The following is a 16,610-nucleotide window of genomic DNA, read 5'->3' on the forward strand; positions in this document are numbered from 1 at the left end:
ACGTAATGGCTAGAAAGGTCCTGCCATCTAGCGAACATCGGCTGAACGTCAGCTACATGGTCTAAAATATAAATGTTCTTCGTTTGCAAGTGTTTCTTGAGAAGAAATCACGGTACCCAAAACCAAAGAGACTACAAAAGATAAAGTACATTAAAAAAAGTAGTAAAACTTCATTTTCCTCGTACTTTCTTTATTACATCACAACCCTTCTATTGCGTCACTACAGAATTACATGGCTCAGTCATTGTGACAGCTAACACGCTTTTTTGTTGAGATCAAATCAATCAATTAACCATTTTAACGGAAAGTGACCTTCAACCGAATGAGGTAAGTGAATGGCAAATATCTTCTGAAATCAGTGATGATTATGCAAAAAAAACTCAAATTATGTTTGTCAGATGTTTTTCTACCTCAAAATGGTCTATATCTAGCATAGGTAGATATCATAGGGAGGCATAGGGACACCGCTTTTGACTGATGGAAGAGTCTAACAGACTCAAATGTTAATTTTTGACACAATACAATTTCCCCACTGAAGTTCAGTCTCAGACTCTCATCTATAGGTGTCACATGCAATGACAGACTCTGGTGCTGGATCATCATTGATGACCCTGAGAGGCATTCTGAAGAATTCTCATCCATCTGATGAACCAGAGCTTTTAGTTCACAATCCCGACTGCCCCCTGAGCTGCCAGGTACCACCTTAACCCCTAAAACCACTCTACAACCAGGGATGCTGCTCTGTGGCTGGCTCTGTGCCACTTAACATACATGTGTATTTGGGGTGACGGGGACTGGGACAGCGACGTTTGAGTCAGGCAGAATACAAATTTCAGTTGTTAAAATAGACAAAGTATATATTCTATTCTGTTTCAGTCCCTGTCCCAGCTGCAGTGCCACCTCAGCCTTGGTTCCAACTCAGCATCACTATCCAACCCAAGCATGCCCCTCAAAGGCATCCTCAGGACCAGCATCAGCTCTGGGGTGACGGAAACACAGAAAGATTGTAACAGTTCTAAATTTCGGTGAGGTCCTTTTAATTTGCAGGTCCTTTTTATTTCCCCCTTATTTTATTTCCTCCCTTATTATCCCTCAGTGACGGAGGATGGGTGCATTGCACATTGCTTGGGGTGCATTGCACATTGGTTTACTTACATTTACTAAATTCAATATCAACAAGCTTTTGTTATCCATCTGTTTCATGCCTGAAAGGTTTGATTGAACCTTGTGCACTGTATTTCCACCATTCTTAATAGGCCTAATTATATTCTACTCACCATTCAGCCATCTCCACTGTCCTGAGATATAAAATCAAGAAGATACGAGGAGGTGCGCCATCTAGGTTTTATATCTCTGTGGTCCTTGCCTATGTTTCAGGAAGAGACAGAGATGGGACGAGGGCAACATCCTAGCCACTAGCTGTCACTCCTGGCTGATGCCTGTGTCAGGGAGTAAGGATGTCAAACCTGGGCCTCATCTGTGAGTAGATTAGAATGATGGAGGTATATAGGGAAATTGATATCCATAGTGGACATACTGCCATTGCACCTACAATTCATTGATCAGTCATCTTCAGTGAATTAAGTAAAAAGACAAATCTCAATTTACTGTGGACAATAGACATTTTTCTTCTTCTTCTTCTTCCTCCTCCTCCTCTTCCTTCTCAGGTGTAGTGTCACCATGTTGGATGGAGGTGCAGGCACCAGTACATCAGGAGAACAGATATGTCTGTGTATGAGTAAGAGGTAAGAGGACAGAAAGAACATTGCGTGTTATGCATCAGATATGCTGTATCTGTCTTGATGTACAGTACCAGTCAAACGTTTGGACACAACTACTCATTCCAGGGTTTTTCTTTATTATTTTCTACATTGTAGAATACTAGTGAAGACATCAAAACTATGAAATAACACATATGGAATCATGTAGAAACCAAAAAAGTGTTAAACAAATCTAAATATATTTTATATTTGAGATTCTTCAAAGTAGCCACCCTTTATCTTGATGACAGCTTTGCACACTCGTAGCATTCTCTCAACCAGCTTCATGAGGTAGTCATCTGGAATGCATTTCAATTAACAGGTGTGCCTTGTTAAAAGTGAATTTGAATTTGTGGAATTTCTTTCCTTCTTAATGCGTTTGAGCCAATCAGTTGTGTTGTGACAAGGTAGGGGGGTATACAGAAGAGAGCCCTATTTGGTAAAAGATCAAGTCCATATTATACCAATTTGTAAGTCGCTCTGGATAAGAGCGTCCGCTAAATGACTTAAATGTAAATGTAAATGTAAATATGGCAAGAACAACTCAAATAAGCAAGGAGAAACGACAGTCCATTATTACTTCAAGACATGAAGGTCAGTCAATGCGGAACATTTCAAGGACTTTGAAAGTTTCTTCAAGTGCAGTCGCAAAAACCAACAAGCGCTTTGATGAAACGGGCTCTCATGAGGACCGCCACACGAAAGGAAGATCCAGAGTTACCTCTGCTGCAGAGGATAAGTTCATTATACTTAACTGACCTCAGATTGCAGCCCAGATAAATGTTTCACAGAGTTCAAGTAACAAACACATCTCAACATCAACTGTTCAGAGGAGACTGTGTGAATCAGGCATTCATGGTCGAATTGCTGCAAAGAAACCACTACTAAAGGACAACAATAATAAAGAAGAGACTTGGTTGGGCCAAGAAACACGAGCAATGAACATTAGACCAGTGGAAATCTGATATTTTTGGTTACAACCACTCTGTCTTTGTGAGACGTAGAGTAGGTGAACAGATTATCTCCGAATGTGTGGTTCTCACCGTGAAGCATGGAGGAGGAGGTGTGTGGTGTGGGGATGCTTTACTGGTAACACTGTCAGTGATTTATTTAGAAGGCACACTTAACCAGCATGGCTACCACAGCATTCTGCAGCGATACGCCATCTCATCTGGTTTGCGCTTAGTGGGATTATTATTTGTTTTTTTGTAAAGGATAATGACCCAAAACACACATCCAGGCTGTGTAAGGACTATTTGAAGAAGGAGAGTGATGGACTGCTGCATCAGATGGCCTGGCCTCCACAATCTCCCGACCTGGTTTTGGAAGAGTTGGAACACAGAGTGAAGGAAAATCAGCCAACAAGTGCTCAGCATATGTGGTAACTACTTCAAGACTGTTAGAAAAGCATTCCCGGTGAAGCTGGTTGAGAGAATGCCAAGAGTGTGCAAAGCTGTCATCAAGGCAAGGGGTGGCTACTTTGAAGAATCTAAATTCTAAAATATATTTTGATTTGAATATCACTTTTTTGGTTACGACATGATTCCATGTGTTATCTCATAGTTTTGATGTCTTCACTTTTATTCTACAATGTAGAAAATAGTAAAAATTAAGAAAAACCCCTTGAATGAGTAGTTGTGTCCAAACTTTTGACTGGTACTGTATGTCAAACACAGTCAGGCAAAGTGTCCCTTCATTGCAATGGGGAATTACATTGATTGGAGAACACCTAAGATGCCATGCCTCCACTAATAGCATCAGGCTTTGTCTAAAACTCAAAAAAAACAATCATATCCACATGGTTGATTGGTTTATTATTCCTTATCTGACCTAATATTATTTCTCAGGAAGAAGAGCCAGAGCTGGAATGAGATGAGTATTATGGCTACTCAGCCTCCCTTCACAGACAACCCTTGGATGAAGGCAGATGATGGGTTCACTGCCTCTGTGGCATGGTAACTGTTGGCCTATTTACTAGGTGCAAATGCAAGTGAAAGGGTATCATTGGCATAGACCATTCTGTGTCCATCTCCCTCTCTCCCTCTCTCTCCCTCTCCCTCTAATGACCTATCTTGTGTGTTTCTGTCCTCTCCTTTAGGCAGTCCCTGTCCCTCAGGGACGATGCAGGACCCAGCCACAGCACTACCAGCACCTCTTACAGCCAGCCTCCGTGGTCTCCTCTGAAGCCTGGGAAGAAGTGAGAACACGAAGACAAATATATTCAGGCACAAACACATATAGACGTTATCAGTACCCTATGCTATAAGGCCCAAGATGATTGTGTGATTTTACGGGAAACTCTTATTCAGTATGTCTTTCAGTTTCTTACTGACTACGCTTCAACTTAATACATTTTTGCCTTTAGTTCATCGGCCTCAAATCAGTATCCAAACCGAAACCAATTAGATCAACCTAAGGACACCTCACAACACGGGATGATGGGCCCGTCAAAGCAGGCAACAGAGGCAAAGTCTTTGGCCACAGAGGAGAGTGCAGACATAGATCTCTACAGTGAGTAGATAAAAAAAGCACACAATTACAGTACTCCACGGTATTGAATAATCACCCCCAAATGCATCCTGCCTGTGCATTGAGTAGAGGTTGAAAGCTAAGAGCATTGTGGTTCTATTTTATCTGCTGCCTTCTCACCTGACAATCACCTTGTTGAATTCATTCATGCATTGATTGATTGATTGATTCATTCTCACAGTGAGACCCAGCTTTGAGCAGCTGAGGAAAGCCCACTTCAGAGAAGACAAAGAGGTGCTCCTGGCTCGGAGATCCATAGTCGAAGATGACGATGAGGATGACGATACGGAGAATGCGGATTACATCGTCCCCAAGCTAAACTATTGCAGCTTCACCGCCAGTGGTGGGGGATACGCAGCACCGATGAGCAAGCGGACACAGACAGGTGAGTTGCACACATGATATGACACTGTAATGAACATGATATGAGACTTGCTATTATCTACACTGCAGTCTACTGCACACATACATCATGGTTAGTCACAAACTGTCATCATGAGGGATTATGTTCGTTCTTAGAAAGAACTAAAAGGAGGAACTGAATGAATAACAAGCTCTCCTTTTATCTTCAGTAGATATGGCGAAGAAGAAGACAACTCCCTCGGATAAGTGATGAGTGGGTGTCTGTGTCTTGGCCACTGTCTCTGCGCCATCACCATCACCATGCTTATGTTTCACCCCACCTGTATGAGTCAAGGTGTACAGTACCGATGTGTTACTACATCAATAGACTTGTAATAAATGCACACCTCAAAACGTTATTCTCTTGTTGTCGTTTTTTATTACTATCCCAGTCAGGATTTTAATTTAACCAATGACTTCCTTGAAAGTTGATCATCCCTTCTGTTAACACCAGAGGGTACTGTGGAGACACTGCCAAGTCCTAACCTTAGTGTAGTCAGTCATTTTGTGACTAAATAGGTGTTGGAAATAGAGATACAATCTCTTGATATCACCTCTTTACTTTTGAAGTGCTTTTTTCTGACTCAGAGTTTCAGACAGCTTCTGCATCCACATGTCTATGCATGTCAATAGACAGTACCACCTGCTGTGGTTAGCTTAGGCATGTGTGTTCAGGCAGGGAAGCTACAGACAATGAGGAGGAACCCCCCAAACTTATATGGAGAGCTCAACAACCTCAATTTAAAGCTGCAATATGTAACTTTTCGGGTGACCTGATCAAATTCACATAGAAATGAGAGTTATAGATCTGTCATTCTCATTGAAGCAAGTCTAAGAAACGGTAGATCTGTTCTATGTACAGTATTTCTATGCTTTCGGTTCTTAAATTTTGTTTTTGCGTCTTTAACTTTCGGTTTTGTACACCAGCTAAAAATACAATATTTTTGGTTATGGAAAATATATTTTACAGTGGTTTAGATGGTACAATAATTCTCGTTACACAATGACCTCTTATTTTCTCACCTAAACTGAAATTAGGCAAACTATTAAAATTTTAGCAACCAGGAAAAGGCGGAGGGGTTTCTGCATATTGCACCTTTTAAAAGGAGTATTAGTCATTACAACTTCCAAAAAAAGACGAGTTACTGTTTAAAACACCTTATTGCACGTACAGTGCATTCAGAAAGTATTCAGACCCCTTGAATTATTCAAAAAAGTTATTCTAAAATTGATTACATTGGTTATTTTTTTCTCATCAATCTACACACAATACCCCATAACGACAAAGCAAAAACAGGTAAAACATTTATAAAAAAGACAAAATTGAAATATCACATTTACATAAGTATTCAGGCACTTTACTCAGTACTTTGTTGAAGGACATTTGGCAGCAATTATAGCCTCGAGTCTTCTTCAATATGACGCTACAAGCTTGGCACACCTGTATAGTTTCTCCTATTCTTCTCTGCAGATCCTCTCAAGCTCTGTGAGATTGGATGGGGTGCGTCACTGCACAGCTATTTTCAGGTCTCTCCAGAGATGTTAGATTGGGTTCATGTCCGGGCTCTGGCTGGGCCACTCAAGGACATTCAGAGACTTGTCCCGAAGCCACTCCTGCATTATCTTGGCTGTGTGCTTAGGGTCGTTGTCCTGTCGGAAGGTAAACCTTCGCCCCAATCTGAGGTCCTGAGTGCTCTGGAGCAGGTTTTCATCAAGGATCTCTCTGTACTTTGTTCCGTTCATCTTTACCTCGATCCGGACTAGTCTTCCAATCCCTGCTGCTGAAAAACACCCCAACAGCATGATGCTGCCACCACCATGCTTCACCGTAGGGATGGTGCCAGGTTTCCTCCAGACGTGACACTTCGCATTTAGGCCAAAGAGTTCATTCTCTTGGTTTCATCAGACCAGAGAATCTTGTTTCTCATGGTCTGAGAGTCCTTTAGGTGCCTTTTGGCAAGCTCCAAGCGGCTGCCATGTGCCTTTTACTGAGGATTGGCTTCCGTCTGGCCACTATCATAAAGGCCTGATTGGTGGTGCTGCAGAGATGGGATAACCTTCCAGAAGGACAACCATCTCCACAGAGGAACTCTGGAGCTCTGTCAGAGTGATCATCGGGTTCTTGGTCACCTCCCTGAATAAGGCCCTTCTCCCCCGATTGCTCAATTTGGCTGAGCGTCCAACTCTAGGAAGAGTCTTGGGGGTTCCAAACTTCTTCCATTTAACAATGATGGAGGCCACTGTGTTCCTGGGGACCTTCAATGCTGCAGAAATGTTTTGGTACCCTTCCCCAGATCTGTGCCTCAACACAATCTTGTCTCGGAGCTCTACGGACAATTCCTTCAACCTCATTGCTTGGTTTTTGCTCTGACATGCACTGTCAACTGTGGGACCTTAAATAGACAAGTGTGTGCCTTTCCAAATCATGTCCAATCAATTGAATTTACCACAGGTGGACTCCAATCAAATTGCAGAAACATCTCAAGAATGATCAATAGAAACAGGATGCACCTGAGCTCATTTTTGAGTCACATAGCAAAGGGTCTGAAAACGTATGTAAATAAGGTATTTCTGTTTCTTATAAATTTGCTAAAATTAATAAAAAGTTGCTTTCGCTTTGTCATTATGGGTTATTTTGTGTAGATTGATGAGCAAAAAATTATTGAATCAATTTTAGAATAAGGCTGTAATGTAACAAAATGTGGGAAAAGTCAAGGGGTCTGAATACTTTCCGAAAGAACTGTATGTTCGGGGCAAATCCAATACACCACATTACCGAGTTCCACTCTCCATATTTTCAAGTGTTGTGGTGGCTGCATCATGTTTAGGGTATGCTTGTAATCGTTAAGGACTGGGGAGTTTCTCAGGATTATGAAAGATATGGAATGGAGCTAAGCACAGGCAAAATCCTGGACGAAAACCTGGATCTCAGTCTGCTTTCCACCAGACACTGTCAGATGAATTCACCTTTCAGCAGGACAATAATCTAAAACACAAGGCCAAATCTACACTGGAGTTGCTTACCAAAAAGACAGTGAATGTTCTTGACTGGCCAAGTTACAGTTTTGAAAATCTATGGTAAGACCTGAAAATGGTTGTCTAATTAATTATCAACAACCAATTTGATAGAGCTTGAAGAATTTTGAAAATAATAATGTGCAAATGTTGCACAATCCAGTTGTGGAAAGCTCTCAGAGACTCACAGCTGTAATCGCTGCCAAAGGTTCTTCTACAAAGTGTTGACTCAGGGATGTGAATACTTATGTAAATGAGATATTTCTGTTTTTCATTGTCAATTAATTTGCAAACATTTCTAAAAACATGTTTTCACTTTGTCATTATGGAGTATTGTGTAGATGGTTGAGAAAAAAAACATTTAATACATTTTGAATTCCGGCTGTAACACAACAAAATGTTGAATAAGTCAAGGGGTATGAATACTGAAGGCACTGTTTGTCTAATCAACTGTTAGACGATTTAACAAAAACCTGTTATGGTAAGAGGATTGACTCAGTTTTGCACCAAAATAGATTGTGCAAATTAGAAAGCATTAAAATACTTCCTGACCAACACTGCATACATATCGAAGGTATCAAATAATTTGGTTAAATAAGATTCATTGCATAACAACTGTGTAACAGAATAGTGAATGTTGTTGAAATAGAGTCGTTTGGGTAACACATATTCTTCTTGCTTAAAACCTATCCCACTCCACCGCACCTTTAAACATGATTGAGTTTGCCATCTAACCACATGTCAGTGGCAGCAGATCAAAACTGAGTTATTAACAGAGATAGTCTTAATTGGCTTTGGGAGATTCAGAACCCACGACTTATCCAGTTAACTTGAACAGTATCACTTTCAATACTTGTATCCGGTCCAGGGCACAGGATTAAGGTAAATCTCAACTCAAGAGACCTCTGTTACAAAGACATAATTAAAGATCTACAATTCTCCACTGGCATGGTTTAAGACAAGGTAATAAATGGCAGAATGAAATTTGTCTTGTTCGGAGGGAAGCTACATTTTGGCAAGCAATGTGATTGGTTAAGTTTAGGGAAGTAATCCCAATTGGTTAAGGTTAGGGTCGGGTTACGTTTAGGCAAGCAATGTGAGTGGTTATGGTCAGGGATTGGGTTAAATTTAGGCAGAAATCCCAATTGGTTAACTTGAGGGTTAAGAGTTGGGGTAAGTTTAGAAAACAAATACCACATCGGAAATTGAACCAGCGACCTTGTGTATGGCAACCAGTGTGTTCTTCATAACCTTTAGATCAATAAATAAATGCAAAATATTTAACTCCTTTCTTCTTCTACCATGTACTAGGTGGAGGTCCAGCCATGGATATGGGTGGTCTGCAAAACATTGTGGCCAACTCGGCCTATGTGTCAGCCCGTGGTAGTGTCGATGGCACGGCGGCGTCGACCATGCGTGACAAGAAGTTTCGTGCCAAGCTCAACCTCCCGCACATCAAGAAGAGCGAGCACATGAAGACCACGGTGGACTCCGGCTTCGACAGCATGTGTGTCAAGCAGCCCATTGGCAAACGGCTCTTCCAGCAGTACCTGGAGAGTGATGCAACCCACAAGAACGCCTGCGAACTCTGGAAGGACATGGAGGATTACAACATCACCCAGGAGAAGTACCGGGTGCAGAAGGCCCAGAAGATCGTCAACAAGTTCTACGAATCCAAGATCTTCTGCAGCTTCCTGGAGGACAAGGCTGTGACACGCGTCAAGGAAGACCACAACAACATCCGCGGAGACCTGTTCAAGGAGAGTGAGCAGCAGCTTTTAAAGCACCTGGAGGCCAAGGCTATGTCCGGCTTCAAGAACAGCATGTACTTTCTGCGTTACATCCAGTTCAAGTGGTTGGAAACCCAGCCCATTGATGAGGACTGGTTCATGGATTTCAGAGTGCTGGGGAAGGGAGGGTTTGGGGAGGTACACGCCTGCCAGATGAAGGCCACAGGCAAGATGTATGCCAACAAAAAGCTGGACAAAAAAAGGCTCAAGAAACATAAAGGCTACGAGGTAAAAAATATTCACTCCCTTGTAGTGGCTGTTACTTGAATGAAGTGAATGAAACGTAAACTTGTAACCTCTCACCACTGTAGCCCTAAACTCTGTGTCCAACAAACACAACAATCAATCAATCAGTCAAACACACAGCTTTTTCACACTTTTTCTTAAACATCAACACAGCAAATTCCACATGTTAAACACAGTCAGGTTGAAAAGCTGAAAGAGAGTTCTAGTTATTGAGTCAAGACTGCCCAAGACTGCCCAAACATCAACAGAACACCTACTTAATAAAGCACATGGACACAGCCAGCTACAGGTATAAAAGGGGCACAGGAGTAATTTTTCTATTTATTTATCCTTTATTTAACCAGAGAGGTCACATTGACCTCATTGACACTCTTTTACAAGTGAGGCCTGGTCAAGAAAGCAGCGTACAGTACATTGTAAACACAACATAAATCAACAATGAATGGAAGTTAAAATGGTGCACAGTGCATAAGAAAGCTTAAAAGAGCAGGTTTATAAAACATGTGCAATTCGTGGTCAGTAGCCATCCAAACTGTGATTTATAAGCATCTATTGGAATAAAATGATCTAGTTTCAGGTCCTTATGCAAAGTGTTCCAAGATGTACTAGCTAGTGAGACAAGATTACACCAGGCAGCTATGTGAGCACAGCAGAGAGAGATTTAGTTCACCCTAATCAAGGGCAAGAGGCTTGTGTCTCTGTGAGAGACCCCAGGTGTAAAGCAGCTCAGAGCAGCCAGACATAGAGAGCTAGTGTCCCTGGCATTAGCCCTCCTGCTTGTCTACGCATTAGTGGGTAGTATTAATCTTTTGCTCAAACCAGGCTGACTCGGGCCTGAAAAGTGGAAACCGTATACCTCACACAGTACAGTAGGATATAGCAGGTGTGTGTGTGTGTGTGTGTGTGTGTGCATGCGTGTGTGAGTACAGGATATAAATGAGTCTGTTGTTGAGGCTACTGCCTGAGGACTCTGGTGTTCTTCTACTAGATTCCGAGCTTTGGGTTGTGGGTGTGTTTGTGTGGCCTGGAAACAATGTACAGTACTGAACAGCACAGCACAGCACAGCAGGTTGGGCCAGAAGCCAGAACCAACACTTGTTGTAAACCTTTCTGTCCCTCTGCCAAATAGTAGCCATGACGTCCTCTGTTCTCAATAAAGGATTACAGTCATGATACAGTATAGTCAGTCTGCTGATAACCAAATGGACCCAGCATAAAGTAGCCTCAAGCATCGCACATGGCAACTGAACAGCAAAATCTCCTATTGCAAAATGATTCCAGCTAACCAACAAGGTGTGGTGTAACAGCAAAATAGCGTTTGTTATGTCTGCTACTGTATGGCTTAGTTAGTACGACAGCTTATTTTTAATGCTTGTGTTAGTATGGCAGTATGACTGTGTGATGGAGGTTTCAAGGATCCTATCAAGCTATCATCACATCAGTGTTTTTTTCTTAAACACTCCATGGTATTTTGCCTCTGTCTAGGTTTATGTGTTTCTACTGAGCTTTGGCTGCAATTACCATTCATAATCTACCTTTATTTCTTAGTTTGTAGAACATGGCTATGTTCATATAGGGCTGTGAAAGGTTCAAGGTATCTTTATTATCCCATCGGGGATTTGTTTTTAGCAAGGTTAGGCCTTTTACATTTACAGTTGGCTGATTTGTTTCCATGAAGGATTTGTATTAGGGAGCGATCGTGGAGAAACGTATTCTGGCGAAGGTGCACAGTCGTTTTATCGTATCGTATGCCTTCCAGACCAAGACTAACCTCTGTCTAGTTATGACCATCATGAACGGAGGAGATCTCAGGTAGTGTTACACACACGCAGGCCTGATACACACACACACACACACACACACACACACACACACACACACACACACACACACACACACACACACACACACACATACACACACACACTCACACACACACACACACACTCACACACACACACACACGATAATAGTTTACTTTCATTGCCAATGCCACTGGCCTGACAGTGTGGGCACAGTGCTCCCTGTAATCCCTGTTAAGCAGCCTAAACCAATCAACCTCAGGGCTAATATACAGGCTGGTCTTGAGGTGCGTAGGCCACTACATCAGAGGATGTACTCGGCTCCGGAGAGGGAGACCACTTTAAGCACAGCTTCTCTCCTGCATGGGATTGCCCTCAGTCTTCGGCCTTGTATTATTACAAGTGTTCACATTATAAACAAAGTACAAATTGTTAAGACTTTACAGGGCATTCGTAAAGTCTTCATAAGCACTACATAAATGTGTTGTATGTAAAGGGTGATATAGAAGGTCATTACATCTGGTGCATTCCCAAATGTGGCATAGCTATTATGTCACTATGATATCATGACTTTTGCTTATGACGCATCTACATTAGATAGGCCTTATAAAACATTTATGAATGCTCTATGAAGCCTTTATAAAGCCTCTATTAAATTGTAGTCCATTTAAAGTGGGACCCTCATTGGTCTACGATCACAAATGTATTTTTTATTTTATTTGTGGGAATATTTAGGAACAGATTTCCTGAATTAGCTGCATTCTGGGCAAATTTACAGTATTTTCTTTACCAAGAATGATGTGTTAAGTTTTTTACTAAAAACATGGGGGGGGGGGGGGGGGGCACGGGCCGCCTGTTGCCGAACCCTTGCACTACAGTATCATGTCTCTTGCTACTCTGTTCAACTCTCCCCACTGTCCCCGATGACACCCTGTCACCACAGGTTTCACATATACAACGTGGATGAGAAGAACCCTGGTTTCGATGAGACGAGAGCTTGTTTTTACTCAGCCCAGATCATCATGGGTATGGAGCATCTTCACCAGCACAGGATCATCTACAGGGATCTGAAACCAGAGAATGTGCTGCTGGATGATGCAGGTGGGAACACACTGTGCCCCATAAGCATTATAAGTGTGCCCATGTAACCATAGTGGGTGGCACTTTTCACCTTAATTTCTCCTAGGGATCAATAAAGTTAGATTCTATTATTCTACTCTATTCTCGCTGGAGAAGACATTTTTGCAGTCTATAACTCTTTTCATCCTCACTTGCTCTTCTGCTCAGGACATGTGCGTCTGTCTGATTTGGGTCTTGCTGTTGAGCTTCCACCAGGAAAAGACAAAACGAAAGGCTATGCAGGCACACCAGGTACCTGGCAAACACAGGCCCTGGTCAAAAGGAGTGTCCTATATAAGGAATAGGGTTCCATTTCAGACGCAGCCTATATTCACACTACTGTGTGGTTCTCCTCAGGCTTCATGGCTCCGGAGCCGATTGAGCATAAAGAGTATGACTACACTGTGGACTACTTTACCCTGGGGGTCACCCTGTATGAGATGATCCAGGCCAAGGGCCCCTTCAGAACCAGAGGAGAGAAGGTAATAATGGAACAGTTGGGATGTGAGCCCCAGTCTTCTGCTTGGGAACATAATGGCTTAACCAATAGATCACCAGAGGATCTGTCAGGCATTCAGGCCACATTCAGAAAACAAATGTCCAACACCAATATCTAAAGGATGTGCATTGGTGCTCAAAACCTAAACGTACCTTAGATATACTATATGAAGAAATTAGGTTATAATTTCATTATTACATTATCAAGCATTGCATTATCAAGCATTACATTGTCAAGCATTACATTACATTATCAAGCATTACATTATCAAACGTGTTATCAAATACTTTTTAGCTGATGGAAATGGTTTCTTCATTCCTCTGACTCCACCCAGGTTGAAAACACTGAGGTGCAGCGGTGAATCTTAAATGATGCAGTGGTGTTCACAGACAAGTTCCGCAAAGACGGCAAGGCTATCTGTGAAGGCCTGATGGAAAAAGATCCAGTAAAGCGTCTCGGCTTTAAGAACAACGAGTGTGCAGCTCAAGGCCCAGCCCTTCTTCAAAGAACTCAACTGGGGACATTTGGAAGCAGGTAAGAAATATATAATCCCATCTACACTGAGTAAACCAAACATTAGGAAAACCTTCCTAAAGTTGAACATTCTTAATTCGTCGAGGCATGACTGGATGTCTTTTGGGTGATGGACCATTTTTGTACACACAGGAAACTGTTGAGTGTGAAAAACCCAGCAGCGTTGCAGTTCTTGACACAAACCGGTGTGCCTGGCACCTACTACCATACCCTGTTAAAAAGCACTTCAAACTTTTGTCTTGCCCATTCACCCTCGGAATGGCACACATACACAAGCAATGTCTCAATGGTCTCAAGGCTTAAAAATCCTTCTTTAACCTGTATCCTCCCTTTCATCTACACTGATTGAAGTGGATTTAACAAGTGACATGAGTAAGGGATCATATCTTTCACCTGGATTCACTTGGTCAGTCTATGTCATGGAAAGAGCAGTTCTTAATGTTTTGTACACTCAGTGTACAGTATATAGGTATAAGGAATACAAATGGCACCAAACTCAGAACCACTGGCCAGCTACTCCATTTATGTTAACAAGAGACTACAGTACTACAGTACAAACACACCAAAATCCACAAAGATATGCATTGAATATTGAGTAAACGACTACATATTTGGTCAATTCAATCCAACTGTGTTTGTTTTGTTTTTATACAGTTTAAGGTGGGGATTCAATCGCGCTTCGTTGGCAATGCACCTTTTAAAAGCAATGTTTCTGTAATGAACACGAGGGAGACAGAGAGCTGGTTTCAAACGCAGGACACAGCAGGTGTTTAATGTAAAGGACCACAGGAGGAGGCAGGTAGCTGGGTCCAGGGGCAGGCAGAAGGTCATACACAGGGGGTCCAAAAGGCAACAGTACAGGCAGGGAAAAGGCTAGTAACGCCGTCTGGGAGATCAGGCAATAGGTAAATAACAGGAAATCCGATCGGCTAAAGTACAGGCAGGGAATAGGCAAAAGGCGTCATAAGTGAGGCAGGCCAAAACTATCATACACGGGAGGATTAAATTACATGAAAAACAGAGCTCTGAAGAGAAGTGTGTCAAAAACAAACAATACCTCACAATGACAGGGTGCAAAGAACTGAACTAAATAGTGTATGATAATGACATACAGGTGTGTGAACAGGTGATCAGAATTCGGGTGATTGAGATCTGGAGAGTGAGCTGCGTTCAAGGGATCTATGTGTGTGAGAGTGTGAGGTGAAAAGTGGGCTGGAAAGTGAGCTGCATTCAGGGGATCTACGCGTATGAGAGTGTGAGTTGGAAGCAGACGTTACAGTTTCCATGTTCGTGGAGACCGCATTCACGGTTAACGCTGCATATGTCAGCTCAATCAGAAATTGCCTTTCAATTTCAAGCACGCTATATTGCGGATCTACCGCTGATCAGAATGAATCCAGGCCCAAACCTGATAACTGTAACATGATGAACTACAATATCCATAATGCATCTACTCTCTCCTCCTCCCCTCTCCTCTGGCATGCTGCCCGCACCGTTCGTCCCGAACCCCAAGGCGGTGTATGCCAAAGACATCCACGAAGTGGGAGCCTTTAGCTCCATCAAGGGGGTGGTCATCGACGCCAAGGACAATGAGTTCTATGACGACTTCTCTTCTGGCAACGTGCCCATCCCCTGGCAGGAGGAGATGGAGACAGGGGTGTTCGGAGAGCTCAACCTCTGGACGCCAGGGGGCAATCTGCCTGACGACCTGGACCCCAACAAAATCCCTATAGAGTCCAAGGGAGGGGCCTGTGTGCTGCTCTGAGCTCTGAGCCAGTCAAAGTAGTCAGGTATTTATCAAGTGTCTCAGAGTAGGAGTGCTGATCTAGGATCAGGTTCCCCCTCTCTTATTCATCATGATCTAAAATGCTAAACTGATCCTAGATGAGCACTTATACTCAGTTATGACTATGGTTCCCAGATCTCTCTCACTTAAGATATTTTTGATGACGACGTGCAGTCTTGAGATGACTATTGTATGTTTCATGAAATTACGTAGAACTAGACCTAATCTGTTTGAAATGTTACGTTAAAGCGCAATTCAGAGTCCACAGACGTAGAGACGATAGTCTGTCGTCCCATTGTGACATAGCTACGCAGCTCTGAGAACACTGTCCACGGGGGCGCACCTCCCCAAAATTCCCAAACAACGCGACTGCGCGTACCCGTCCTCTATTCACGTCTCAGCGTCTGTGGACTATGATTTACAATTTAGTCTCAAAGAATAAAACCCCGCAATGCACTAATGTACTGCACAGTTATTTGCTCTACATCAGTTAGTAGCCTTGTAACAGCCCATAGAACAGCTCATAGGGCAGTAGCCTATCCCCTGGTTTTGTAGTGTGATGCAGCTTGATGTACAAGAACATCCCCTGGAGAGGATGTGATAGGATGCGGTCACAGGATACTAGTCGCAGGACCATCAGGTAAAGGATTGGGGTATACTGTAACACTTCTCTGGAAAAATGCACTAAACCTTTTCCTTGCAATATCCCGTAATGAGACAATGTTGTAACAAACTAATTTAGCCACATCTTTGAACAACTTCATAAACATACTGGACCTAAAGCACAAGTTAAGGACTTCTCCTATGACTTAGATAGTACGGGGTAAATCCAGACAAAATGGGAGAGAGAGTGAATATTTTTAATAAGGAAACAAGAACAAAGAGAGAATACGGCAGACAGTGTGGGAGGGTCATCACAGTGCACTGGAGAGGTTCCAACCAACTCAATACACCAAGTACACACGTCGATCAGGAGCTCTACCTGGGGCAGTCATGTTAGTTATTTTATATACAGACAAGTTATATTTGCATTATTTTGCTTACTCATCATGCGTAATTCATTCATCATTAACGTTTGCTTCATTCATGTGACTGACCAATACTGGCTCATGCAGGTGACAGATCAAT

General features: G+C 42.5%; 2 protein-coding genes across 2 annotated transcripts; both read left to right on the forward strand.

Moving 5' to 3' along the window:
* Nucleotide 1: 1 nt before the first annotated feature.
* On the forward strand, nt 2-5,034 carry LOC106603000 (uncharacterized). The gene is made up of 10 exons (XM_014196100.3): nt 2-327; nt 564-695; nt 877-1,025; nt 1,378-1,479; nt 1,668-1,745; nt 3,608-3,715; nt 3,859-3,957; nt 4,126-4,271; nt 4,471-4,674; nt 4,862-5,034. The coding sequence occupies exons 2-10, from the start codon at nt 576-578 to the stop codon at nt 4,900-4,902; spliced, it is 1,047 nt and encodes a 348-aa protein (XP_014051575.1). The 5' UTR covers nt 2-327; nt 564-575; the 3' UTR covers nt 4,903-5,034.
* Nucleotides 5,035-8,964: 3,930 nt separating this feature from the next.
* Nucleotides 8,965-15,461, forward strand: grk1b (G protein-coupled receptor kinase 1 b). The gene is given in 8 exon segments (XM_045717651.2): nt 8,965-9,724; nt 11,433-11,554; nt 12,488-12,645; nt 12,832-12,915; nt 13,021-13,145; nt 13,497-13,639; nt 13,641-13,693; nt 15,172-15,461. Coding segments are annotated over 8 exon segments (1,668 nt in total). The 5' UTR covers nt 8,965-9,031.
* The last annotated feature ends 1,149 nt before the right edge of the window (nt 15,462-16,610 follow it).

The sequence above is a fragment of the Salmo salar genome, chromosome 04 (genome assembly GCF_965601325.2).
Source record: "Salmo salar chromosome 04, fSalSal1, whole genome shotgun sequence".
NCBI lineage: Eukaryota > Metazoa > Chordata > Actinopteri > Salmoniformes > Salmonidae > Salmo > Salmo salar.